The following is a 27,770-nucleotide window of genomic DNA, read 5'->3' on the forward strand; positions in this document are numbered from 1 at the left end:
GCTGCAAGGGAATGCCCATGCTCTTCAGGGCAGGCTAACGTGCTCTCAGTTCTGAGAAATACTATTGAGAAACCAGTAACTGCCTATTAAAAGGGGAAATTGTTCTAATTTGTTTTATTCCTTCATCACCCTGATGATGATTTGAAACGTATTAATACCACATGTTTATCTGATAGGGAATCAAATGATGAATTCCTAACTTCATGTCAGTGAGCTCTGTGACATAACTTTGAGATGCCAAAATATACATTAAAAATGAGTTAATTTTCATTTCACACAAAACATAATACCTTTCAAGCAGTAAATTATTATAACTGAGCACTTTAAATACAAAGATTGGTTAAAATTGGGAAGCTAGACTAAATCTGTGTTCCCTGATTTAAGTTTCTTCAGCATTCTTGTGCTGCATAATGATCTATTCCTTTGTAAATTACTTTTTTAATCTGTTCATCAGTCTGTCTTTCAGCAACTGAATTGAATCAAATGCTGTGCCATTTCTATGTGCTTTATGCATAAATAGTGGTTTTTTTATCTTGCAAACCCACACAGAAATTCTGAAGAATTTAAAGAGTCGGGATACAGAGAAGGGTTATGTATTTTCAAAGAGGTAATTGTATCACAGACTTGGAATGGCTTGAACTGAGCAGACTTCATTTTTCCTGTATCAGCAAGGCTCTCAAGCTAAAAGCAGTTGAATTTCAGCAGAATTCTGCCCAATTCTGCACCCATGTGGAGCAGTAGGATGTGGGATTGTGGGTCCTGATTCAGCAGAACAGCTGAGTGTATATCCAAGTGTTTGCTGAACCTGAGCATTTATCACTAAACACAAATATCTGGTTCTTTGATTAAAACTGACTCTGGGCACTGCCAAAGGAGGCCTAAGAAATATGCAGCCCATAATGCAGCGCTGGAATTGCGTAGGTGCAGGCAAATGGCATGACTGAGCTCTCTGGAGAGAGGTACTCCACTGACGAAGAGTAGTTTGAGGAAAATTTTATGGCACAGAATGGGGATGGCATTAATCCTTGTCTTTGTAAGATAATTTATTCAAGTTTTTCTTTGTTGAAGAGAAACTTGTCTTTAACAAGTTCTAAGCTTCACATAATTATTTTATAAATACTTTGCTAAAAATAATTATTTTGTTTTCTGAAGGGAATTGGGATTTGAGGTTTTGCTTGTGGATCTTTTAATATCCTTTCTGTATTGCAGGCCCTTATTAACTATTTCTTAGCTTTTCTATCTGTCATTTGTCTTATAAATAACATGAACCCTCAATCCCTTTAATTAATAAAAAAGTGAAAAGGGCATATTTAGTTAACTACATATTAGACTTCACATGCTGTAGAACACCATACCCAGCATTCCCAAATGTGGTTCTGGGGTGCCTCAACAAGAAGTGGATCACCTGCTATTAGAAAAACAATTGCTATTTTCACATGAAAATTGTACTGAATTTCTGGAAATCTGTTTCTTTTATAAGCTACTTCTACTGAAGCACGCTTGTATGATTCAATGCCATTATTTTACTGCCAGAGATGTTATAGTGTAGAGAAAATATAGGGACCAGATACATGCCTTTTGAAGAAAAAGAAATAATTTAATCCTCTGTAGCTAATGCTAAAAAGAACTGAAGTCCCTTAGGCTGTGAGTCATAGGAGAAATGAATTTGGAGTAAAAAAATATATTTAGCACAAAGACTGTACCATGTTTCATTACCTGAAGGCACTGAGTTGGATTCTTCTTTAGTGTGAACTTATTTTAAGTCAATGGAATTTCACCAAAGATAAATTTTGACCCCAGGTGACAAAAGCAAAGGTTTTTAGTAATGCCATGAAGTGCAGCTGCTTTAAGCACAATGTGCTTTTCTTCATAAGCGTGCTTTATAAAAGATGGAGCTATTGTTCCTTTTTTTGGCAGCTTCCACACTGTGAGACTTATTAATAGGCATTTAATAAAAAAGGGATTTTACCTGTCAGGGATGGAAATAACTAACTAAAAATGTCATTTACTCTCATTATTGAAGTAGTGCAGTGAAGATGTAACAAATAAAGGAATTGGGGGCTGGGCGATGGAATTGTATGTAAGGTTTGTTGCTGTTTTATTTCTTCAGCAAAAAGTTTGCTTTCATCTGAAGGAGCTTTGGTGTTTTGGTGGTGGGTTTTTCTGTTGTTTTCTTTAACACTTGAAGCCAAGAGTGAGTGAAGAATTTATTTTTATGGTTATTTTCCCTCATTTTCCTCTTTACTTTTTCTTAATTTCCTTGATCACCAAATCTGCCTTGTGTCTAGAAAGGATGATGTCTTTTGGAATAAAAAATATTTTTCTTTATTTATATTTTTATTTTGAATGGAGCAGTAATATGTATGTCTTACTAGAGATGCTCCTCAAGTTATTTTGATTCTAGCTACTATGTCAAAATGAATTTTTTCCATCACAACAATGTATGCCTTTCCTTAATATGTAAAAATAAGGGAGGGACGCTTAGTGTCATAATGCCCTGGTCATTCTTTAGCCTTCAGGAATTGTATGAAAGTGGATAAAGGTAAAAAGGTTATTTGAAAATTTAGCTATTACTGAAGTAGCTTAGCATAGTTCAGTTTGCAAATTTGGAGTTGTTTTAAGGAAATCTGTAGAAGATTAAGAACTTTAAAAGCAGTGGTCACACATTTTATATATTGGTGCATGTGTGTGTTTAGTCCAAATTGGACTCCTGGGAAACATCTGCTCTGTAGCATAAAGGCTGGACACAAAGCATAAAAGCACGGCTGGACAGGTGCTGCTGTGTCTGAGGACCATGGTGGAGTCTTCTCCTGCCCATGGGGTGATGTGCACTCTTGATACAGCCAAGCACGGCAGCCTCCTGTGACGTGATGTGCGTGTTCACCTCTGTGGTGACTGAATGGAAACGTCTGAAGGACCTTTGGGAGAGGGTGGAGTGAGTTATGGGCTGTCAGAGCAGTTCCTTCCAGCTGTGGCTCAGCCATGAGCAGGGACTCCAGAAGGAGAGCACAGGGATGCTGGAGCAGCAGCTGGACCTGTTCTCCTTGTGCAGTCCCTGTGCCCGATGGCCATAGCTGTGTTAGGTGCACAGGGCTAATCTCTGCTTTTGACTGAAACATCAAAGGCTTGGATCTGGTTTTGTGACACTCTCTGTGATCTCCCCACGAGTTATTTAATCTCTCAGTCTTAGTTACTTGATATGTAAAATGGATGTGTTCAACCCTGGCATTATCCATGCAGGCCTGTTTGAAGAGCCAACGTAATCACTTTAAAGTCACATGGATCACATTGTTGCTAACTGCTGCTATCTTAGTAATTCTTCAAAACCTTCCCCTGCCTTTTTTGGAGGTGTGAAAATAGCAAAAGTTTTATTAAAGGTACTGCCAGACTTTTTGCCAATTTTGCTTGTTTTTAGACTCATGGATGCTGAGCTGCAGAGGTTTGTTGAGATCTCTGGTAAGGACCAATGTGGTTGATGTTTTGGCAAGTCATAGGTAAAGCATGATGTTCTTAGAAGTGTCTTAACTCATTGAGTTACTTATTTTACTCTACCTGCCATCCTTATTAAAAAAAAAATTAAAAAATCACCATATTTGCAGGAAGTAGAATCAGTCATACCAAAGCATGGAAGTGGGAAATCTGAGATTGTACCAAAAATAATTTTCAGGTGAAATATGACTCTTTTCTTGCATCATTTGGAGACAACTTACAACAGCAGGTAGGACTGCATTAAATCCCCTGCAGGGTTTGAGCAACATGATACAAGTTAATGTGTGGCTTCAGTTTCCTGCATTAGGGTAGATTTTGACTTTGGACTATATAATAATTATATAATTTGTAAAAGTGGCCAGATTTCTATCTTCTGCTTTGAAATGTCATGTCAGTCTGGCAAAATTTTCTTTTATGGCACTTACGAGTTCAAAGCAGTAATTAATTTTTCTGTGGGATATTTTCACCTTCAAGCTGAAAAATAATAGGTATTTGAATAAATTGGCAAGAAAACTGTTCAGAGATTACTTTGGAAATTACTTGTCTCAGTTGCTTTCTGGAAGTAGGCCAGTAGTAGTTATTTTTCTTGCTGAAATAGTGCTCGTGGCCATATTGTTCACTTTATTCATTTTCATTCTCCCAGTGCTAATGTTTGATCTCTGTGATCACACTTACTATCACAGATGGAAGTAAGAGAGCTCAGGTATGCATCGTAGGAGGGTCTCTGAGGTTTTTCTGAAGATTACAATTGTCTTGATTGTAATACTTGACAAATGCTTCTGTAGTGCCTCCTGTGAAAAGGCCAGTTATCTGACTTCAGTAACGGCTTCTTTACCAAAAAAACAAAAAGGAACTGAAATATCAGAATAAGGAATGCTTCATGCCAGTAACAGAAAAATAAAAGCATCCCTGAAAAAGATCTGGTTGTATTACTTGTGTCTCTTGAAATCTTTTTTTTCCCGGTTTTGAAATTAGCAAAGCTAGTTTTTTCAGCAATTTCATGCCCAAGATAAAATAATGTTTAAGACTGTGTGATGGTTGATTTTAAATAAAGCACTTTAAAAAAAAAAAAAGTTCCTTAATTCTAGGTCTCTGATACATTTACTGGATCTCGAAAGTATGTTTGTAGCAAGAAGCCTATAAGTCAGCTCTTATAAATACTAGACTGAACTTCAGCTTTATTGATGTGATTCAGGAGAAAAGAATTCTAATGAAACAGTTCTGAGTATTGAACTGCTTATTAATGGTGTTGTTAAAATCTTGTATGTGGAGAAAACCAAACCAGCTTATTCTTCTGTTTGTTTCAGAATTGCACAAGCACTAAGTAAAGGATTAATGAAAAATATTGTCAAAAACATTTCAAGTGAAAGTTGCTAGCAAAGAACTCCTTTGGTTTTACTTCCTTGCTTGAAGAGTCCTAAAATGTGCCTTCCCACTTTCTCCAGAGAAATAATAATGCACTTGAGATGGTTTTGTAGGTCAAGCATTCATGTAACTGTCTATGATTTGACAAAATTGCTCAAAGAAAAAGTGGAGTAAAATCAGGATTTACCCAGGAGGATTTTTGAGCAATGAATCAGTGCCTTTTTGGCTTAGTGGACTGAAGTAATTTAATTGGAGCAATCAACATTTTTGGTACTAGTTGACTGAACTAATTAAGTTGATTCAGTTCTGATACCTGTGCTGTCATCTTGTTCTAGTTGCTTTCCTTAAATTTTTGGAAGGAGCCAGGCTGTGTACTGGTGTCCCTGTGCTCCCTGGTGCCATCTCTTGCTGGAATGCTTCTTTGAGGATTCAGTTTGCTGCTTGGTGGGCTACAAGTGCTGCAGACATAACAGGTTCACATTGAGACCATAACTTTCTGCAGAGTTGCTGTGTCTTCTTCCCTTTAATCCCATTCTGAACTAGTCAGTAGGTGTCTGATCCTAATACAGTTGTATAGCACTATGTCTCCAGGATGATTTAATGGCAGAAATTCGAAGATGGTGTAGCACAGGTCCTCATTCTTAATGGATTTAATCCTAGGGTTCATGTCCTGAAGTGATAACAAAACTCGTGTTCTGGTCTGAAGACTTTTGGCCTGCTTTCTCCATTGGCAACACATGGGTTTGTTTGCTTTTTCTTCAAAGCAGCTTCTTGTTAGGTCCTCTGGGCTATGTTGTTAACTAGGCCATAACCGGTGGAGTTGGAGAGGGATTTACTGAGAGCCTGCTGTGCAAGGTCTATTGTGCCAGTGAAGGGAAATCATGCTATTGCTCACTTTCAGTGGGGCCCTGCAATGAGTGTGATGCTCTCTGCTCCCCTCTTTGCTTGGGGCTTGGGGCTATGTTCTTCCTCCTGTGTTCAATATCTCCCTGTAATTGTTTGTATCCAAGATGTGTATTAGTATGTTGTTTTTTTTAGTTAGGATGATCTCATCACTAATGAGCATTTGATGCCTTTGTAATGTTCCTAATATACACATAGAACAGCTGGAAGAGACTTTTTAAACAAGCATCTTAGTAATATCCTGGATGATCTCAAAGAACATTCAAATACAACAGTGCAGTTACATTGGAAGCTTTAAAGATAAACATTTTTTTTCATACAATGGCTGAACAGTGTGTAGTGGGTGACATATGGGGTCTCTGCATTTACAGTGAATGAAAACTGCAGTGAGCTCTCCAAAGGGATTAACTAAACAGTTGATGGTTAATAGTAAGCACAATTAAAAAACAGTAGATAAGAGTATACTTCTGTGCTATATTTCTGAACATATTTAATTTGTTACTATAGCCTTGTTATCCAGAGAAAAGGTTGTTTGTCCTCAACAAGAACTTGCTTCTTCTCCAGCCAAACTGGTGGCCCTGGTGGTAGGGCTGCGAGTAGTGGGACTGTCAGCTGCTCTGCCTGGGCTCCCTCGGGTCGTGAGTCAGGTCTGTGCCGTGCTGGGGCAGGGAGTGGGGCTGTTTGTTACCCGGCTGTTTGTATGCAGTCAGAAAATGTTGATACCGTGCTTTGGTGGGTCAGTAGCGGGTGGTAGCTTTTCTAAAGCAGGATACACTCAGGCTTTCCCTTCACCATGTAGCTTGCCTTGTGCAGTGTAAGGTTAAGCCTGCTGCTGCGTTGGATGGCCAGTAAATTACCACAGATCTCATGAGGTGTTAGTGAAAGCATGGCTGTTAACTTCCATTCCGTTCAATGAATTTAAACTACTGATCCACTGATGAGAAGAATAAGTTTCTGCTGGGCTCCTGTGTGCTTACATGAGAGCTTTTGAAGTCTTAGAAGTGGCTGGTTTTCTCTGAACCATCATGATTGCTGGAGCAAATAAGGGACCCTTGGAAGTGTGTGGCAGGGGTAGTGGAGCCTCCCTTTGATGCAGCAGGTAATGTTTGTACTAGGTCAGAAATTAGTTTCCTCTTATAGAAGGAGAGCATTGAAGTATTGTTCAAGTATTTTAAGTAACTTGATCTGTGGCTCACCTGGTGGCACAGTCAGACACAACCACAATGTAAAACAGCCTGTCAGAATTGGAGTATACAGCAACAAAACGATTTGGTTTACTGGCACAGCTATACATCCTTACCCAAAAGTACATGAAAAAGCTGACAGAAGCACTTTTTTTTGTTCCTGTAACTCTACCCATAGCAAGAGTTTGCCAACTAGTTTCCCACAGTGATATGCAATACATTACAAAAAGGAAATGTGCCGCTGTAAATGCAATGTTGAAACTTTTGTGCTTCTCCTATGAAGACTATTCAATAAATGAGAGGCAACAGTCCTCCTCTGGACTCTTGAGCTGGAACCCTCCACAGTCAGTGTGTTATGCTATAATGTAAGCAAGGGATAGCCTGAACCATTTGACCTTGTTAAACTCTACCCAGCCATACAGTTTAACTGGGCCCTGCATTAGTCTGTCTGTTTGGTTTTTTGTTTGTATTAAGATGCCACTTGTTTTACATCTAAGTTGTTTCAGTCCCTAGCTTTTGTTTTTTTCCCCAAAATCAAAGCCTGATATTAGCTCCTAATTACAAATATGCTGAAATGGGTTGCTTACATGGTATTTTCTTCTACAAAAACAATAGTAGTAATTAAAAAAAATAAAAGGCCATGTAATATGCATAGCAATGGCCACTTTCAAGCTGTTAAAAATTCCAGCAAACCAGATGAATTGCCACCACCAAGTGCTGACTCAATGATAGCTTTTATGTGCACTTTGAATGTTTAGCAGGAAGAGAGATTACTCATTCCTCCACCTTTCTGGGGGACTGTTTGAAAGCTTGCAAATCGTGTATGAGGCCCCTCAGACTGCTGACTGCACTGCATAGTTATTTTGCATCTAGTAAGTTCCAGGATATTGTGACTGTTTTCTGAATAACACTATCCTTTACTGATTGTACTTGAAAACAAATAGTGCTGTTCTAAGTGTTGCCGAGTCACTTTGAAAGGCTCACTGAAAGGTTTCTCACTGCTTATCCCAGATGTCGGGCTAAGGTGTTGGTTGTTCTTTTTGTAGGAAGCAAAAAGCCATCCTGCTCACTGAGGTCTCTGCTTACAGTTCTGTCAGGGGCTAAGAAAGCTTCTGTGATCTTGCACTTTAACATTTAGTTAGCATTTTCTGGTTAGTTTTTACAGAATAGACCTGCATTTTTCCCCCTGAAGCCTTGTTTGTTTGCTTGTTGAAGAAGGAACAAGAGGCATTTTCCTGTACTGGAGAAGACAAGGAATTGTGCTGCATTGCCAGCTGTTGGGCCCCAATGTGTTCCCTGTAGTGTCAAGGGGGCTCATGCTTCCTTTGTGTAAGCCCTTCAATGAGAGTTGAACCTTTGCCATACAGAGAGATGGATTTCTACACCTGTGGGGTCTCTGAAAGGGAAGTGCTTCAGATGTGCGTGTGAACATTTTATATTTTTGTGAAACCTGAATCGGCTTTGAGGTCCCCTGAGACTTTTTTCTGTGCAGCAATGATACTAAGATGCATGCCTTATAAAGGCTATGTTAGCATTGGGCACAAATGACTTATTTCCTGAATTCAAAATCCTTTCCCCAGCTTCCCTTAAAAAAAAAAAAAAAAAAAAAAAGTTAGTAAAAGATTATTTGAGGAGAAGAGCCATTGTGATTTCATATGGAGGCCATCTCAGTTCTCCTTTTATATCTGCTGCTCGCCTGGGAGAATACGCTGTACTCATGTCCAGAGCTTGAATTGTTTTCAGCTTCTTATTAGTTTTGAAAATGCGTTTAGCAGTTAACTGCCAGTGTGTGAGCTCCTTCTGGTTTCAGCTAACAAGCAGCTGGGCAGTGCATTGAGAAAATGTGGAATTGGTTAACTCTTGTAGAACCACATCTCTGTGTTTCTTCAGTTGCTCTTGTAGAACTGTGTGGGGAGAGATCCTGTAGGGTAGCACAATGGGCACGTGCTTATTAATAAGGGAAGAAATGAGCAAAAGGAAGTCAAGGAGGAGAAAATCATTTGGTATTCTGGCAGGGAAGAAGGGCTGTAATGAGTGAAGTGTGAGTTGTTGCTCAGATAGCGAGGAGATGAGTGAGTGGTGGCATTTAGTAAGAAACTCCTTAAACAGAACTTTACCTCGGGGAGAACGGAAAGAGATACATTAGTGAGTGATTCATTTCAGAGCTCTGAGGTTGCAGATGGCCTTTTGAGAAACCTTTCCTAAGTGAGCAGTTTTATTTTTTCATTGCGAATGATTTTGGTTTGGTATAGGGTTTGTTTGATTTCTGGTGGGCAGAAAACAACCTCAGGGATACTAGTTAGTGTTTTATTTTACAATTAAATATATATCCCTTTATGTTACTTCAACAGTTTTGAAAATCTTGTTACTGAACTTACCCAGTCAAAATTTACACTTTAAATAATGGAACTGATGCCTGTCTGCTGATGGGCCTTTTTCTTTTCAGTGTGGATGAGGTGCAAGTATAGGATATTTACGGCCAAATCTTTTTACATGTGGCTGCCATCTGCATGAGCTAAATTACTGCCTATGAATCAGACGTACAATATGCAAGCTCTGCTCTGTATAAAGATTTGCTCCCAACTTGTTTGGAGTCATCCTTTCTCACTCTCCATTTAGTCCTTTCTCTGGCAAACCTCCCATGGACCTCATCTGGATTCTTGCCTGATTAAGGACTAAGAGCTTAACCCTGTGAGATAATAAAACCCCAACATCCTTGCAAAAATGTACAGATTTCAATGGGAGTTGAAGGCAGTGTGTGCTGCTAAAGTCTTCAGCATATATGCTGGGTTTAAGGTAATGATTTAAGGACTTGGCTGTGTTACAGTGTACATACTGGCCCTAACTTGATTAAGCTGTGAGTATATTACTATGATTTCAATCCTCTATGGAAAGGGAAACACATAGTCTTTCTGTGGATTTTGTGGCTTATTTAGAATGAATTTTCATTTTCTGAGTGTGCATATTGAGATGTTTCTCACCAGAAAATTTCAGTTTATTGGTACTTGTACTTTTTTAGGAGCTGTTTTCCTAAAAGCAGGGATCCAAGAGCAGATTGCTTTGGGAAGTGGAGGCCATGAAATTGTAAGAACTAGGAAGGGTCGTAACTTTGACTCTTATTGCACACAGCCTTCCAAAATGATTCACTGTTTCCTTAAAAGATTCCAGTATCTCCACGTTTTTGTTAGAAACAAAGAAACAGAAAGCTAATTATCACATCCAGGAAGAAAACACATTACTGAATTAGACCATATAATGAGCACGGCTGGATAGTGACCTTCAGCTCTTTGTATGGGTAATGCTCTTTAGACTTTCTTTGTTTTAATAGGGCAGACTACCCAAACCCAAGGTTTAAAAAGAATTCCACAGAACCTCCAAGTTTCGAAGGGGGAAAGAAATATTTAAATGCTCACATAACCCCCAAATTAGCTTTTAATAAAAACTGGGTAAATATAAAATGCATTGTAACTTGCAAATAATTTCTAACATAAAAAACTGTTCTTTAATGTTGTATTACTGCTTATACGTTTCTTTTGGAATGCTGTTGCACCTAGGAACAAGAAGGAGCCTGAAATTCAATTTTACGTTGAAAGAATAACCCCTAAAAGACAAAAGTTTCTTGATTTGAAGGCTATAGCATAGCTACAGGATGCCTACCAGGAAAGTCACTTTTTATTGAAAAGCTCACCACAAACACATGTAATATTTAATTAAAGCAAGATTTTTTTTAAAAAAAAAACAACCAAACCAAAACCCAACAAACTGTTACTGAAAAAATCTACATAGTTTTCTGGTGGTAATGCTTTCACTATTTGGAGACCAGCACTCCTGTTTTTATAAACTTTTTTGGTGCATATACTTCTTTTTTTCAGGCCCCTATAATTGTCTCCGTACAAGGTTCACAGGGCTGGGTGTCACTGTGATTGCATGTTGGATAGTATCTGGTCAAACATGTAACACTTGTGTGTTTACAAGCATGATGTGTTTTATCTTCCTGCAACATGGACTTCTGCTGTGATGACCTAGTAACACACAATGTTTATACAGATAGGAATAGTCAAGCTTGGATGTTTTGTGAGTTCAGCAGAGCAGATTGCAAAGGCCCAAGCTATGCAACCCCAAAGAGGTTCTAATGAAAAAACGATAGGAAACAAAGACTAGTAAAAGTGCTCTTGTACACCCTGATGCATATTCAGGATAGTGCTGTGAACCAGTAAGTTTGTGGTCACTTTTCTTGTAGAGACTGAAGGAAGGAAGATGAGGTTTGTCTGAGAAAAGAAATGGGAAGCTGTGAAAAGAAAAAGTAGAATGTAAAGGCTGTGAAGGAAAGGAAGGCAATAACGTAATTTCTGGTATTCAGTCTGTGTTGTATATGTTCATGGTTATCAGAGGTACATGGGAGATGGCAGGAAGGAGGAGGCATCAGGACTTGCCCAGGGAAGTTGTGGATGCCCAATCCCTGGCAGTTTTCAAGGCCTGGTTGGATGGGGCTTTGAGCAATCTGGAGTAGTGAATGTGTTTGCCCATGGCAGGGGTGTTGGAACTAGATGATCTTTAAGGTCCCTTCCAACCTAAACCATTCTGTGATTCCAAGAGGAGGGAGCATGCATCCATTTTCCTGGCAATTGATACCAAATAATCTTTCCAGTCCCAGTTTTCCTTATATAATTCTGAGATTGTAATTCCATTTAAGTCTGCAACACTCTGTTGTTTCCCATGTATGGCTGTTACTGTGTATCAGGGCTGGGCTGCTGGGTTCCGGGGGGTGGAAGATCAGGCAGGGCATGGAGCATATGCTGTACTCTGGCACTCTGGCCAGGTGTTGTTTGATTACATACTCTCACCATCAGTTTCTCCTCCATTAAGTATGTTTTGCAATATGCCTCTTTTTTTTTTTTTTTTTTTTTTAAGGAAGATTTGAACAAACTTTAGGTGGTGTTTTTCATATAAAACATTCAAAGAGAACCTGCTGTGTTAGCGAAAAAGGGTTAATTTGAAGTCTCATTTAAAAGCCACCAAATAAGTTGCCTAAGGACAAGCTCATTTTTTCAGCTGCTGAATTTCTTTTGCTCTATAAATTAGTGGTAATAATGTTAACAGGTTATAAAAGGGGAAAATGTAGCAATGGAGCCATGTTAGTGCAAACCATTTATCTTAAGTGCTAAGTTGCACTTTAAATGATAGTTATGTTTTTAGCAAACTGGGGCCAAGCATTTCAAGAGTCTCAGATCCTTAACTTCTCGAAAATACCCTGAAAAATATTTGTCTGGGTTTATGCACCTGGAATTTCTGGCTTAAGTAATCTTTCTTCAGGATAACTTCTCTGTGATGATGGCAACGCTGAGCTGTGGTGTAATGGCCTGTGGTCCAGTGGAAGGTGGGTTAGTTGTTTTTCACACGTCAGGATTAGAGTAACAGCTGAGTTTAAGATGTAACATCACACTTTGAAAACAGGTTCTGTTTAGAATGTGGTGTGAGCACTGAGCTTGTTAAAATTCAGGTATTGTTTTTGTTGCTTCTGGTCAGTCTTTTTGTGTAAATGTTCAAAATAAGGATTTCTGAGGCCACTTGATCTCTTTGGCTAGAACACTGATCTTGCAAGGTGAATGCATAGAGAAGTTGTCTCCAGCAGTTTTCAAATTTGTGACATCTTGTATACATACAGCTTGTACCATAAGAAGATGTTATAGCAGCAACCTGAAATGATGAGAATCTCTAAACCAGACTGTGGTTACTCAGAATCTGTTTAATCAGAACAGTAAACAAAAATTTGTGATCCTCTTTTTCAGCTTTTTATTAAAATGTTATTTTTTAGCATTTCTACCCTCACTCTTCTACCCCACCCTGAAAGCTAGAGGCAAGTCTAACTTGGACTGAGAGTTGAGCTGATATAAGCATTGTATGGCTTCTTCAGTCTCCTTGAAAAACAATTCTGTCTGAATAAAAAGCATTATGTTAATTCAACAGTAGTAAATAAATTCATGGTATCCAAAGGACTGTGCAGTGAGATCCTAAATATGTAAATGAATTGAAGTGACGCTGTATGCACTTAATAAATTATAAAACCAGTTCAGACTTGTCCCATATCAGGTCTAATATTGCTACATCTAAGGTGATTCTTTGCAGCTGTAAATGTAGTTTCCAGGAAATTAACACAGAGATGAGAAAGCAAGGGGAGTGCAGACGTGCAATGTGGTTAGCCCTTACAAAGGGGGTAGCTCCAGTTTTGCACTCCATATGAGGTGTTAAGAGTGGGCTTCCATGAACATTGATTAGGAAAGCAATTTTGGAGACCATGTGTCATGACTGCAATGTCCTATCATTGTAAATGGTGAGATTAGTAGTGCTGAGGAAATTAAATGAAATTCCTTCAGGAAAAACTTTCATGTTATAAACAACAGTCTCTTACATGCTCTTCAAAAGTGAAACAAATACCTTTATATGACTAAAGTTTGATTGATCTCACTTCCCCTGAATGTTTTGTCAGCATCTAGATGAGGTAGCTATGGAGAACATGTATGTGTATACATAAATATTTACACATAAAAATATGCACATATGTAGAGTGTAGTGAGGTGTGGAATGAAGTCTTTTTGGTAATCCGAGCAGTTAAGCTGTGACTATTTGTGTTCTCCACCATAGAAATATTTATTCAAAGTGAAAATGCATGAGGAGCTTTTGAAAGCGATAGTTTGTGTCATTATTGTGCTTATCATGGACCAAAAGGAAATTGCACCTGCACCGTCAGCACATTTTCTAAAATCAACAGTATTATTTCTTTCTAGGAAGGTCTTTTCGCATTGAGTCAGTGAGGTTTCACAAGCACAATCAAATGTGTGTCACAAGCACGTGCTCCCTGCTGCCCATAGTAGGGAGAGGGGTGCAGGTTATTCCAGTGGTCTTGGTGACAGCCAGCCTTCCCCAAACCTTTCTTCTTGCTCTCAAATGCACCAAAGGCCAACAGAAACCTGCTTAGTCTCTTTATTACTGGGTTACTTTCCTGTCATGTTGGAGTTGAATCAGCTCCTGGGGAAGGCAGGTTTGGTCAGCATCAAAAGAGCCATAAGATAGCTGGAAAATGTTGGTGGGAAGAAGAAAGGTGGAGAGACTGAGGTGCTTGGTTTGGCTGTGGCTAGATGCTGGATGATTCATCCTTCTCATAAACCTGCAATGTTAGGTTTTATTGGTTTTTCATTACCTGTAGAAATAACTGTGTAGGTATAGCTCTGTCAAACCTGCCATCCCACAGACTTGTTCACTTGGTTCCATCTCCACCCAGATGATGTGGCCCCCTGTCTATGTGAAGCTGAGAGCCATGCTGCAAACAATATCCAGGCATGAAGTCAGGGTGCCCACAACTGCCTTGGCCTGAGGCATTCCTCAGCACTGGGGCCAACATGGTGTTTCCTGGTCTTCTTTAGAGCCTAGAAAAATGTTGAGCAGAGTCGTTCCTAGTTAAAACCAAACTGTATAATAAATATTCAGAAGTCTGAAGAGAGAACCTCTAGCAGGGCATATTCCAGGATTGACTTCCTCGTTGATTCTACAGCTGAGGGCAAGAAGCATTTGGTTAACTGAGTGGGGCTGTGGAAGAGTACGGTAATTTTTGCCTTTTTTCTTTGTTGATTTTTTTAAAGTATCTCTTTTTGTATTTTTCAAGAGAAGACTGAAGCTGTAAACTGTTTTGTGGAGGGAAGTTTTGTCTTGCTTGAGCACTTGATGAACATCAGTTTTCAAGGTTTGTTCAGTGAGACATTTAGTGATAATGAACTCATCTTTAAAGGGTCAGTTATAGGAATTCAGCCTTCAATTGAACTTGTAATATTGTTATTTTTGATTAGGAAAAAGCTGGTAGCTTTCAGTTATGTAGCCATCTTTCCCCAAGTTTTTCTCTTTTTGGCTTTTGCTGTATCTGAGATCCCCACTGCATTTGATGGGACTGAAGCAAGCGGTTGCCAACTGCTGCACCTGAAAGCCTGAGTAAAAAGCCACATTTCTTTATTTTATGAGGGGTCCTGTCCACTGATGAGGGTTTTCAATCCCCTTGCAGCTGAGGAGCTGGGAAAAGCAGCCCCGGCATGTCCTGGGGTGGCTGGCAGCGTGTGGATCACGTGTTTCAATGCTGCTGCTCTCATTCCAGCCCTGCGTCCAGCAGTGGTGTTTATCAGATCTTCTGACACACAGCACTGAGCAGATGTTCCCTTTTTTAGTATGGAGTGATGCTTCTGACGTGCAAACTGAGATTAGCAAAGGGAAGGCTTATAAAGTTTCATGCTTGAGTGAAGCACCTATATGTCAGTTTCTGACAGGCAGAACTAAGGGGAGGAAAAACCAAGCCCCAGACCAAAAGCCCGCTCTAGCTGCTTTTCGCCGAGTGCCTGGTGTTGCAAGCAGAATGCACAAGCTTCAGTACTAGCCAAGGACTAGAGGCAGGACTGCTAGCCTGTTCTTCTGATGGGCTAGTCACAAATGGCAAGGCTCCCGTGCAGCCCTGGGCCAGTGACAAAGTTAAAGCAGAAGATGATTGCAGGAAGTTGCTGTTGAGCTGACAGCTGTACCATCTGGTACTCTGCATTTCTGTGGCTGTCAAAAAGATATTTTTGAAAGGAAATAATTTCTCTCTTAACTCTCCAGATGTGCATGCATCCATATGCACCAGCATCCAGAATTCATTTTTCACCCTCTGAAGACCAAAATATGACTTGCTGATAATTGAATTGACAGATAAAAGCAAGACATCTTATTGAAAGAAGAGCCCTGTGCATGCAGGTGTAGTGAATGCCAAGTGTTGATGAAGCTTAGGGGACTAGGTAGGAATGGTTAAATGGAATAATAGGGGCTGAATTGGAAAGAAAACCAGCTGTTGCGAAGGAAAGGAGCTCATAGAGGTGGTAAAAAAAAGGGTACAAACAGAACTCCTATAAGTTCAGTGTGTCTGTGTGAAGAAAAGGAAGAAGCTTGGGCCAGATAAAAGAAATTAAATAAAAGGAAAACTTTGGCTGTGCTTTTACTTTGAAGCTTGGATAACCTATCAAAAATAATACTAATATTATGAATTAAAGGAAAATCTGTTAATGGTTTGTAGAATTGTGTGATACTGTAATTGTTTAGGAATGCTTGTGAAGTGTCTAATAGATTCAGTAAAAGCAATTGGAAAATTCTCTAAACTGCAAGAGTAACTATCAGCTCTGTGGTTGGGATGCCCCTGAACCAGTAAACACAAGACACCTCTCAATCTCTCTGATCTCATTGGGGTTGCTCTCATTAGTCACCAGATAAGATAAACTCTTCATTGCATAGTAGTGCCCCTTGGACGCTGTATTTTTGAGCAAAATATGGCTGCATATGTAGTTACAAATGAAAGACAGTAAAGATCAAGCATGTGACAGCTGCTTGCAATTCTGAAAAATTGCCATAGGATATTTTTAATCATTATGATTAAGATTAAAAAAAAAGGCAAAATAATCAACAAAATCCACCTATGCCAGAAATCTTACCCCTGTCCTCCCAGTCTAGTGTATGCATTTTATAGTCTTACTGTATATTTTGATACCTTCATCTATACTATTGATACTGCCTGAGATGGGAATCCAGCAGTTTTTCTGTTGGTTTGAAAATCATCAGAACTAGTATCAGCATTTTCAAGAATACCCATGAGTATGCAAAGAACTGAAGTATATATTTGCAATTTAAATAGGTAACATTTTGCTGCAAGAGGCTCAGAAGACTCGTTTCCTTAGATAAGCACAGATTGCTGAAGTTTACATGTGTGTTTTTGTGCATGCTCTTTGATGAATTGTTGTTTGGCTGATCCTGAAAGTAAGTATGGTTCTCTCTCTTTGCCTCCTGAAACTGATTTTATGAAATCTGTGATTTCCTTCTCTGTCATCTTTAATTTACCCAATTTTAGGAATACAGTAAAAGCAGTAATGTGGGTAGGCTGCTTTGACAAGTTCCAATACTGATTTATTAAAATAAAATGGTTTTGAAACCCGGTTTAGAGTTTTTTGCTCTAAGCAGGCATTAAATTTTTATGCAGTTTTTTTTCCCTTTTGGCCCTAATATAGAGCTCTCATGTAAACCAAGCAGAATGCTTCCTGTTGTTTTCTGATAAAAAGTGCACTTCCATTCATTGTTTCCATGCAATTTCCTATCTTTCAGTGGTAAAGAGGGGTAAATCTGAGACAATTTATAGGCTGCCTCTAGGGAAAATAGACTTTTATAACATGAAGTTTGAATGTTTTTGGGACTAATGAACAAGGAATGTTAGAAATAGTTTGTGTCTGTTCATTTTTTTCTCTTTGCACAATCACTTTGCTGAAGACAAATTCATCCATTAACAGTCATGAAAACTGAATGCTAAATTTGCTTCTTCTGTTAAGGCTTTAAGGCCTTCGATGTTTCTTTGCATTTTTAGGTATTGCTTGTTATCTCCAATAATTTTTGTATCTTTTACAGTCTTGTTAAAAGTTTGTGATTTGAGTCAGGCATTTCTGAAATACAGCTGTGCCTGGGGGGCAGGGAAGCCCTCAGTTTAACACTGACCTGTTCAAAAAATATGGGTGCTTCATGGGGCAGAAGATTAGTGCAAGAGAATAATCTGCATTTGATTTTTAGACTAACTGCTTGAAACTCGGGGCTTTTTTCTACTACTTGAGGATAACAAAAGGAAAAAGTCAACAATCCTTTTTGAAGCATTGGTGGACCACTTTGTTTTCAGTTCTTTGACATGGAAACCAGAAATTGTGCTTTCTGGATGTGTTTAAATGAAAGTCAATGCATATATGCTGTTCTGTTTATGAGTACTAAAAAGATGCTCTTATGTTAGTGGAAATGTTTTCCAAATATTGGCTTGGGAGAAGGAATAGGAAGAGAGAGTAAGAGCATATGTGGATGAGTTTGCACATTGAGGCATGGAAAAATACTAGGAAGAGTTCCTGTAAGCAGTGTTTTGCAGCAAACCTCAAGAGAAGGTAGGGCTCTGACAGTACTTCTGGTCAGAACGAAGTACAGCAGAGGTTACATAAAATGTAGCTCTGTGGTAGAGTACATCTGCTTTTGAAAGACTTCTTTGTTTTCCAGGTGCAGATGTTTGTTTTCTAAGATTATGCCTCATGGGTAGCAATGTCTTGAGACTGTGCTCAGCGGATGTTAAACCAAACAGGTTTTTCATTCATTGCCTTTTCTGTTTAGTTAGCTTAATATGTGTATAAATAAGACACCTAGAGTTTCTTTTGTTAAACAAGATGCTTAACTGATTGACATTTTCTATCTTTGCCTTGCTTGCTTAGGTATTGAAATAGAGTTTTGCTGTGTAACAAAGGAGTATGACTTTATAGTTTTCAATTTTTCATTAAATGGATAATTTAGGTTTAATTCATATTTTCTAAGTGGCAGCATTTTACTACAGCAGTTGAATTTTGAGAGTTAACCTTTCCAATTAAATTTTGATCAGTTTTATGTCCTAATAAGGACAAAAGATCAATATAAGCTTATTTTTCAAAAAGTAAAAGAAGAAATTTCTGATTTTAAAATTTAATTTGAATTTTTTTGTACATGGAAAAAACTGTGAGGTCCATGCAGGTAACACTTGAAATTAGATCATCTCTGCTAAACAGAGATAAACATTGTGCTTTTACCAGTGCCTGGGAGCCATGGGAGTGGATGTTTTGCAACACATCCACCAGAGAGGCATAAAAAATTACTTTGCTTAGAAGGAGAAGCCAGCATCAGGAGTTTGTACCAAGCAAAACAGCAACCTAAAAAAGTATGGGGCATGTAATCTGAATGATTCCCAGTGGGCCGGCAGATGATGTTAGATGGACTTTACTATGTATAACAGAAATGTCTAGAGAAACTGCAGAAAACAGAGGATCAAAAGACATGGGAGATTAAGTGTAATCTAATGTGTTGAAATGTCTGAATAGTTTGGTCCATACATGGAATAAGTCTGGGCAGAGTTGATAATAGTGGAATAGTGAAACTGTTTTTTTCATGGTTACCTTTAATGAAAGCTGTTCTTCATATTAATAGTGGGGGTTGTCCATTATCCTCTACATTCAAATGACTAAAAATTTGGCTTTCCAGGTGGTCTTCTGTGAAGGTGTGTGCAGGAAGGAATTTAGTATTTATTGTTAGAGAGCCACTCATAGCGAATAAGTAGTAGTGACTAACATTTCTCTGGTAGTGACAGTTGTCACTTCCCTCTGTACATTCTTATTTGCCTCAACTCTTGTGTATATTTTTTGGTATAAATACTTCCCTCAGTAAGAAACCCTCTATGAGAAGGAGGTTGTGTAGGTGATAACAATTGCTCCATGTAGAACAGTGGCCCTTTGCCCATGCACTTTTATCTTTCGAAATGAGTGGTGAATATCAAGGAAAGAAGTTACTGCTGAGTTTTGCTCAAGTGCTCTGTGAAGCTTTTTAGTTCAAGATTCATATGATTTCTGCTCTCTGTTGTCATTCAGAAGTAGGTTTGTTCAAGCCATCATTGTCACAAAGAGTTAAAAGAATACCCTTAAAATTAACTTTCTCTAAAAGAACTTTTGTGAATGTCTCTCATTTAGGCACACTGAAATCTCTGCTTTAGTTAGCCTCTTCCACATCTTAATGCGCCTTTCAACATAAAGTGATGAATTCGGTTTTTATACATAATGACTAGATTACTGTCATCCTCTCATTCAAAAATCAATTTCAGTTAAGCTGTCCTTCTTCTGAGGAATGTTCTATCCCATGGGTGTGGCTTGTACCCTCTGCTGGGGCATATGGGAACCATGCTAATGTGCTGTGGAGCCCCCAGCACAGATTCACGCAATTTGTGGGAGCTGCTTGCGCTTTTCAGCTGGCAACACTCCAGAAATCACCATGGAAATACAACAGAAACTACATTACCCTTTACTATTGGAATAAAGTCAATCACAGTTATGAGTTGGTCTTGGGTTGTTGTGTTATCCCCCTTAGTCTTACTCCCATTTCTGCTACCTTCTTGCAGCAGAACACATGTTACTCATTAGCATGGATGATATGGGAAACAGGAATGTTGAAGTTGGATTGAATATGTTCCAGATGGACACAGCTACACAGTATCAAACAAGGTTGGGTCTGCACTGATTTCCTTTAACATATTAATTGGAAGTGAAAAATAATTCCATACTCAACAATTCTCCAGAATTCTGAATTCACAAAACATTTGCAATAAGCATTATATTGGAAAATATATACCTAATAATTGGTTCTTATAAATAAAACTGGCTAATCTGCTTTCCATCCTCTAAAGGCATTAAGCAACAAAAATTTGATTGGGGTAGGAGCCAGGATTCACTAACAAGATTAAGTGGTTACATGCTCCAAAGTTAAATAAAACCCAAGGATGGCTGTGTGTTCACACACTTAAATTCTCAGCAGAGAAGGCCCTAAAGGCTTGTGACAGCACTAGGATGGATAAACTGGAAGATATCTTTGACCCTTTAAGTGCTTTGATTGGGATGGAGATGCAGGAGACTCTCTGTACATATTTAGAGCTGATAAGGCAATCTTGATGCTTTAATTGGACATTGATAATGAATTTTGGCGGGATGTCGGTGTCACTGATGCAGGTGAGGTTGGCAGGAGCAGGGTGTGAGGCTGGAGTGGGAAACTGGCAAAGGCTCATCCTGGGGTTTGTGGAGGGCAGAGCAACAGTAAAGCCCAGGTAGGATGAGACTGAGGTTTCATGTTGGCTTTTCAGGTAGGTGGCATGGAGGTGATAAACAATCAGATTAGTAGAATTCTAGAGAGGACTTTGTTTTGGTTTCTTTTTCAGAGTGATAAATGTGCATTTTGTAGGATTTAAACTACATAGATGAGGTAGCTGGCTTTCTAGTCAGAGAAAAGTGGCAGGAAGGAAGGAAGATGAAGGTTCTGTGAGGGAGGCAAAAGTTGCTAATTTGGGTAGAAGAGAGCTCTTGCACTCCCACTAGAGTGACGGTGCCTTGTAGCAGCATCCACCTTTGAGTGAGGCAGATGTGCAGGTGCAGTAGGAAGGGCTGGAAAGAAATGCAGTTTATGAATGTTGAGCCAACAGCTCCAGCATTGCTATGGTGCATGCAGTATAAGAACAGACTAAAGTACAGCATAAATGCAGAGGAGGTGGCAGAAGGAGCTGCCTTGTGCCATTTACAGGCTGAGCATTCAGTGGACTTTGTAATCTAGAAATAATTTTTACTTTCACTTGCTGCTACCTGCAGGCATGCCAGTGTATGTGGGCATGGCACTACACCCGGGTTAGTGGTTGGGCAGGTATGCCAGTAGCAGCCCATGAGGGTTATGATTTGATATTGCAGTGTAAGAGAACTGATGATTGAGTTGCTGGGAAGGGCAGTATGGACACACCTACTCAGGCATGTGTGTGAAACTTGGCAAAAATTAGACAGCAGGAGCAACCTCTCAGTTATTTATCCCCACAGCATGCCTTGCACATGGGCAGTCTCACAGCACGTGTGGTCTGCTTGCAGTGGAGCATCCTCCAGGTAGTCCAGTTGTTGGTTGAGATTTCCAGGGCTATATCCCTTTCTCTTACAAGGCTGGCTGAAAGCAGTTCTATCAAATGCAGTAATTTCCCCAAAGCATTGGTTTCTTGGACTGTGCGGCTTAGAGCAGCTTTGTGCACCTCTTCCCTCCAAACAGATCTGGCAGAGGGGACTTGCCCCAGGCTGCCAAGGTGTGCAGGCAGGTGCTGTGCAGCTGCACTGCTGGAAGAGTGGCCCTACACCAGTAAGCCCTGCTCAGGAGTGGCACAGCACGTGGGCTCGCTGCCAGTGAGGTGACGGAATTTCTGCTGGAGATCTGGCCCCTGTCCAGCCAGGGTGGAGCACAGGCAGAGCAGGCATGCCTCATTCTGCCCGTCCCTGTGCAGATAAGCTCAGCTGCACACAGTCATCCAGGATGTGAACTTCTGCTCCCTCCGGGACTGTTTCCATCTTGCATGTTGAGCAGAACAGAGGGATTTCTTAATGCGCATTTGCGGTGCCAGCAAAGGAGGCAGTTACAGCCTGAACGAAACGGTCACAATCATCTTCCCCTTGTAGGATGTGAGGGGAAAATCCAGATGTCTTTTTACTCTAATGTATTAAATTTGTTCAGAGTAAGTACCAGATGAAGGCTGGAGGGGAGGATTGGCAGATGTCCTGCATGGGAATAGGTGTTCACAAGGAAATCACAAGGGAGGTATTTACTTTTTCTCCTCAGCCTTTGCTAAGTAAAATGCACATTTTTATCAGCAGCTCCATTTCTGGTTTTGTTCAGTCTTGTGCCTTGTTCTTTGTGGGTGAGTATGTGTTCTGATTGAAACATCTTAACCATCAATTCCATTCTGCCCAACAAGAAACAATTCAATGAACAAGTGCTCCTTTCCTTCCCAGCCCAAGAAATGCTTGTGGAGTTTAGAGAAGTGTTTTGTGCAGGTTGTGTAACATGGTGTGCTGTAGGACTTACACATCAGCAGCTGGGCTAATTTATTGGTAGGTTTTCTGATCTGCTCTTGCACATCAGGAAAACGCAGCCTCTCTACTGGCTTTGTTATTGTTACAAATCCTCAATATTTCTTCAGCTGTTACAAAGGGCAACTTTTTAATTAATTTTTTTTTCTTAAACTGAATCATATCATTGCTTGGACCGGTCTCATTTTGAATGTGTATTCTTTAAAAGGAGTTAAATAAAAACCAGAAAACCTCAAGTCAGTGCTACTGCCAAGCTCCTCATGTAGGGAGAAGAAAGTTTGTTGATCCTTTGTACCCCAAGCACATGCATGAGTAATTTATGCCTTGAGCATTGCCTTTACAAATATTCCTGCTCTGTGGGAGCTCATAGGATACGCACTATGCACTGGTGGGTTTCAGGAACGGCCTCTTTGTGGCCTGAGGCACTGCAGAAATCTCCCTGTGCTCAAGGGCTTTGCTTTTTCCAGATAGTCTGGTTTAAGACGGACTCTGACTTGTGAGTAAATGGCCAACTGCAAACTGTATTTTGAAAGAACCGTGGTTTTAACCAGCAAAGTGTAGGTCAGTGCTAATATAATTAAACATAGTGTACGGCAGTGTCAGATGATCTCTAGTGCTACAATAGCTGGCTTTAGACTTGACAAAACCAGATAGAACTCTTCCATTTAATCAGTTGAAGATTTTCTTTATTTTGAACTTCCTTCAAAGGAAGCATGTTACTTCAATTGCAGATGTGCACAACATGGAAAAAAAACTATGCTTCTGCCTTGTATTTCTCTTTTATGCCTGGCTGCCTCTGAACTGACTGGTTCATGTGAGTCTAATTCTTATCTGAGTGACTTTGGTGCAAATTAGGGGTTAAATCAATTACGTTCTCCTGCGACCTTCTGAATCAAAAACATACATGTATCTGTTACTGTCAGGGGTGGGCTTGAGCCATTTTGGAAAAGCAGGGCTGCTTTTCATAAATATTTGTCTTGATTTAGTTTCCTGGGATATAGTTTAAATGTAAACTGCTCTGTATGCTTTGCTTTTGTGCTATCTTGCTCTATCACATCACACGGTCTCACGTACTATATAAGAGTATGGCACTACATCATGCTGTGGTGATTATTTGAAAGGGCGTACACTCTGTTTTGGACTAGATAACTGTTATCAGTGCAGATAATTGCTGTCAGACACAAAATAGACTCAGTAAACAAACATTTCATTTTATCATGTGACAGATGCCTGCTGTTTTGTACTATGTATTTGAATGATGTTCACTATAAATCAGCACTGCTTCAAAAGCAACAAATCCAGCTCGCCCAAATCCTTCCTGACATAATTACCTTTCTCTTAGATATTAAGTTTTCATTGTTATATACACATGATGGCATTTACAGTTGCAGATAACAGTGTTTGACATAAACATCTAAGACAAACCAATTCCCCTGACCGCTGTCACTGGTGGTGGTGGGGGGGTTTTGTTTGTTTTTTTTGGAGGTTTTTTGGGGGTTGTTGGTTGGTTTTGGTTAAAATTTTTTGGTTGTTTTGTTTATTTTTGGTTTTGTTTAGTGGGTTTTTGTTAGACTTTTTCCCCCTCTCTTTGTTTTCCTCTCTTGTAAAGAAAAGAATATGTTCAGTTCTGGAATTCATACTTGAAAATTTAGGCTTTCAGAGAGAAACAAACCAATGAGTTAGCATATTCAGGACAACTTAGAAGTGCAATGGGAGTAAAAGTCTTAATTTTGTGGAGAATGAACACGAAGCTTCTGCTTGTGTTCCCGTGGATTTTCTGAACAAAAGGGTGATCGCTATTTGACAAGTATAAACAATGTATTGCTTTTTCTTTCTCCCAGTGATGTGTGTCTGTGTCTTTCTGTGCAGGTCCTGTGCCTCAGAGGGAATGTGTCTTATTGCCCGTTAACAATTCACACCCAGTCCATGCCTTATTGGAAAGCTTTACAGTCTTGTCTGGCTGTGCAAGCCGGGGCACGACGAGCCTGCCCCAAGAGGTGCACGTCCTCAATCTCAGGAACCCCAAGGAGGCTCTTGGCCATCATGAAAGAGAGGTAAAGGGGAAATTACTTTTTCTCCAGATCCCTGGTGATAAGTATGTCTGAAAATGGGATTATTATATGTTAATTTGCTGCATGAAGTTATTTCTGAATTGTCACCGAAGTACCACAAAGAACCATGTACAATTTGCATGGAGAGTGTCCACCTACACTTCACATGTCATATGAATAAAATGCTTCCATACCTAGCCACCCTCTTCATTATCTTTCACAACCACAAAGTATACTTAAAAAAGGTAGGGGGTGGGCAAAGGAAATAAGAAACAGATTTAGATCTCCCACAGGCCTTTGCAGAATTGGCTGTCTTCAAAAGCAGATCGTTTACCTAAATGTGTTGTAAATTAACATGAATACCTTTGGATCCCTGCCATGACCACTATAAACAAACACTGAAGTTTGGATTCTTTTACCAGTGTAATACAGCCTTAATGCTTTGCTGAGGGGGGACTGCTGTACAGAAAGCAAGTGTTGCTGGCTATGGAAGTCAAATTACTCATTTATGTGTGCTGCACTTGGAGGGACTGGCAAAAACTTCAGCTGTTCTGAAAGCAACAGCAGAATAAAATTTTTGATGTAAAGTTGTGCCATATTATTGTTTACTCTCAAAACACATCAAAACAGAGTGCCAAGTACAAAGAAAACATTGCATGCCATGACAGCTGAGCCTTTTGTTCATATTCTTACAGTATTACACACACATATCCTTAGTGCTGTGTCCTGTGAGAGCCACATGTGGGTTCACGATTAGAGAATTTGTAAAGAGAGAGCAAAGATGATGCTCTGACAGGGAGAAACTTAGGAAAAGAGGGTCTAAATCTGTGCTGAAAGAACTTTCAAGGGGGGTCTTTCTTAGTGATTAAAATAAAAGCAGAGACTCTTGGCCAGAATCAGTCTTTCTACTGACTGCAGTATCAGCCTTGTTGGGTGTGTGGTGACTTCAGCTCAATGTGTATTGTATGCATCCATGAAACTTCAGCTGTTGTGTTCATTTTCAGTATATATATGGTCTTAGAATGTCTATTTTATGATGAGAGATTATTTACAGTTTTTTCAGTAGATATCTCATTGGCTTCCATTAATCAAAATTGTCAGATCTTCTACTGTCATGAGATGAATAGAAAAATTATGCTTTTTTGGTGGGACTGTGAATGAGGAGGAGATATTTTTATATTTGGAGGGGGTGGTGGGGGTTTGTTTTGGGATTTCTTTTTTTTGTTTTTGTGTTCTTTAAACCTTTCTTAGTATGCCAGGCACTGGGTTATCAGCCTGACAAGTGCACTGTGAATGACTGAAAAAAGTGTAGGTATGATCAATTCTCTGGACATGAAGACCAAATTGTTGGGCTTTTTGGTTTTCTCTGGGTTTTGTGGGTTGTTTGCTTTCAAGGGGTGGTTGGGGTTGGTTGATTTGGATTCTTTGAGCATAGTTTCTGACAAGAACTAAATAGCTGTATGTGATTCTGCTGTAGGTTTTTCAGTGCTTCTCTCATCTCCCAGGAAACTTTAAATCCATTGCTAAGTCATAGGCATATTTGGTATGAGTAGATCTCACAAGGTAATCACAAGTTTTATTGAAAGTGAGCACAAGAGTGCCCGCAAGGTTGTGGTACTGGGGGAGCTTGTAACTTCTTGGTTACTAAAGGGTGCCCAGGGCAGGGATGAAATGGGCTGCAGCTGGAGCTTGTACCTCCCAAGAGAGCAGCATGACTCAAGTCATTTGGATTTGGGCATTTGCATAAGCCCAAATCCAAATTTCCCTCTGGGCCGCTGCTGTCGTGACGCGGAGCTCCGCACAGCTGTGAGCGCGCAGCGTGAGCCAGTGCACGAGCGGTGCCCCTGCCGCCTGCTCGGGGTGACACAATGGCACAATGACATACTTGCCTTTGAGTAAAATACTTGTGTCCAGCAGAAAGAGGCTGCTTGAGCCTCGTCTAATGTGCTTGTGATGAGAAAGCAGTTTGCCCTAAGCTGACTTGTCTGTGAGCTTTGGGGCTGTTCTGAAGTGTCGGGCACTGAATAGATCTCAGCATTTGAAACCCGCAGCCTCCTTCTCCCATTTCCTGAGCAACTTCCAGTCACGGCCCTTGGAGATGGCTGCTCTAAAAATGCACAGGAAGCTGGAGCAAGGTTTGCTGGCAACAGTGTTGAGCAAAAGAGTGTAAACAACTCGGAAAGATCAGATTTTACTTATAGGATCAGACTTGGAGAACAAAGCAGAGCAAATGTTATCTTTTCCATTATTGTAGAAACCAACTCCAAGTGGCCCTTTGTCTAAAAGTAGAATGTACCCATCACCTTAAGTTACATGAGCTTGATTTACCAGCTGAGGTATTTCCTGTTGCCTGCAAATGCTGATAGCAAAGGTAGAGATTTGTTTATCATGTAGTATTTCCAGTAGACTCCTAAATAAAACCAGTAGTTTTGTTTGACAGCACATTACTTAGATTTAGCAACATCGAAAGCCTGTTTAAATAAATCACGTATTTGTTCAGAGGTTGGCTGAAGTTCTGATGATATGGAATGCAAGATCTGAAAATTTTTAAGTGAAGGCTTACTTTGGAGGTTGGGTTGTTTCGTTTTTAACCTGCACTATGGTAGAATGCTGCTAAATTACACATTCTTTACTTGCTGGGAGGAGTGTAAACTTCCCCTAGCAAATTCCTTAGAGGGTCCATGCATTAAACATACTCGTGCAGTTATCACAGTTCTCATAAAGATGCAACATATGTGTATGCATTAATTTAACTCTCTTTGGCATTCGTGTGGAATATAAAGACAACAAACGTTTGCAGATTTAAGCATAGGAGGGGTGGCTGATGAGGGGAAGGGTATGTGGCAGGGGTGATGCAAGCAGGCTTTTCAGTAAGGGTTAGTAAGATTTGGGTGCTTTTCCTTCCCTATAAACTGGGAATAAAGAAGACAAAAGACAGACTGGAAATGTATAGGAGCGTGTATTATGAACAGCCTTTGTTAAACTGAAGTTTACCACTTCTGTGGTACGGCAGAAATCTGGTAAATATAAGATCATATAATGAAATGTTGTTATCACATTTATGATCTTCAAGGAATTTGTTTGTATTTTAATTCATTAATCCCATTGGGATGAAATCTTGCATGTTGAGACTGGGAATGTCTTCTATCTTCAAGTAAGAACCCCCGAAGTTCCAATCTTTTTCAAATATTTCTTAGAAATGTCTTTTATCACAATTCATATTTGGCCATGCTTTATCATAGGAAATAGAATACGGGTGCATGTAATAGCCTCAAGTGTTTATATTGAACTTGGCAAGA

General features: G+C 39.7%; 1 protein-coding gene across 1 annotated transcript in view; it reads left to right on the top strand.

The window, feature by feature from the left end:
• TGFBR3 (transforming growth factor beta receptor 3) overlaps window positions 1-27,770 on the top strand; it is a 103,631-nt gene that overhangs the window by 12,765 nt on the left and 63,096 nt on the right. The window contains exon 3 of the mRNA XM_064428241.1: window positions 24,290-24,474. Coding sequence (XP_064284311.1) covers window positions 24,290-24,474 — 185 coding nt within the window. The remainder of the gene's footprint in view (window positions 1-24,289; window positions 24,475-27,770) is intronic.

The sequence above is a fragment of the Passer domesticus genome, chromosome 7 (assembly GCF_036417665.1).
Source record: "Passer domesticus isolate bPasDom1 chromosome 7, bPasDom1.hap1, whole genome shotgun sequence".
NCBI classification, from domain to species: Eukaryota; Metazoa; Chordata; class Aves; order Passeriformes; family Passeridae; genus Passer; species Passer domesticus.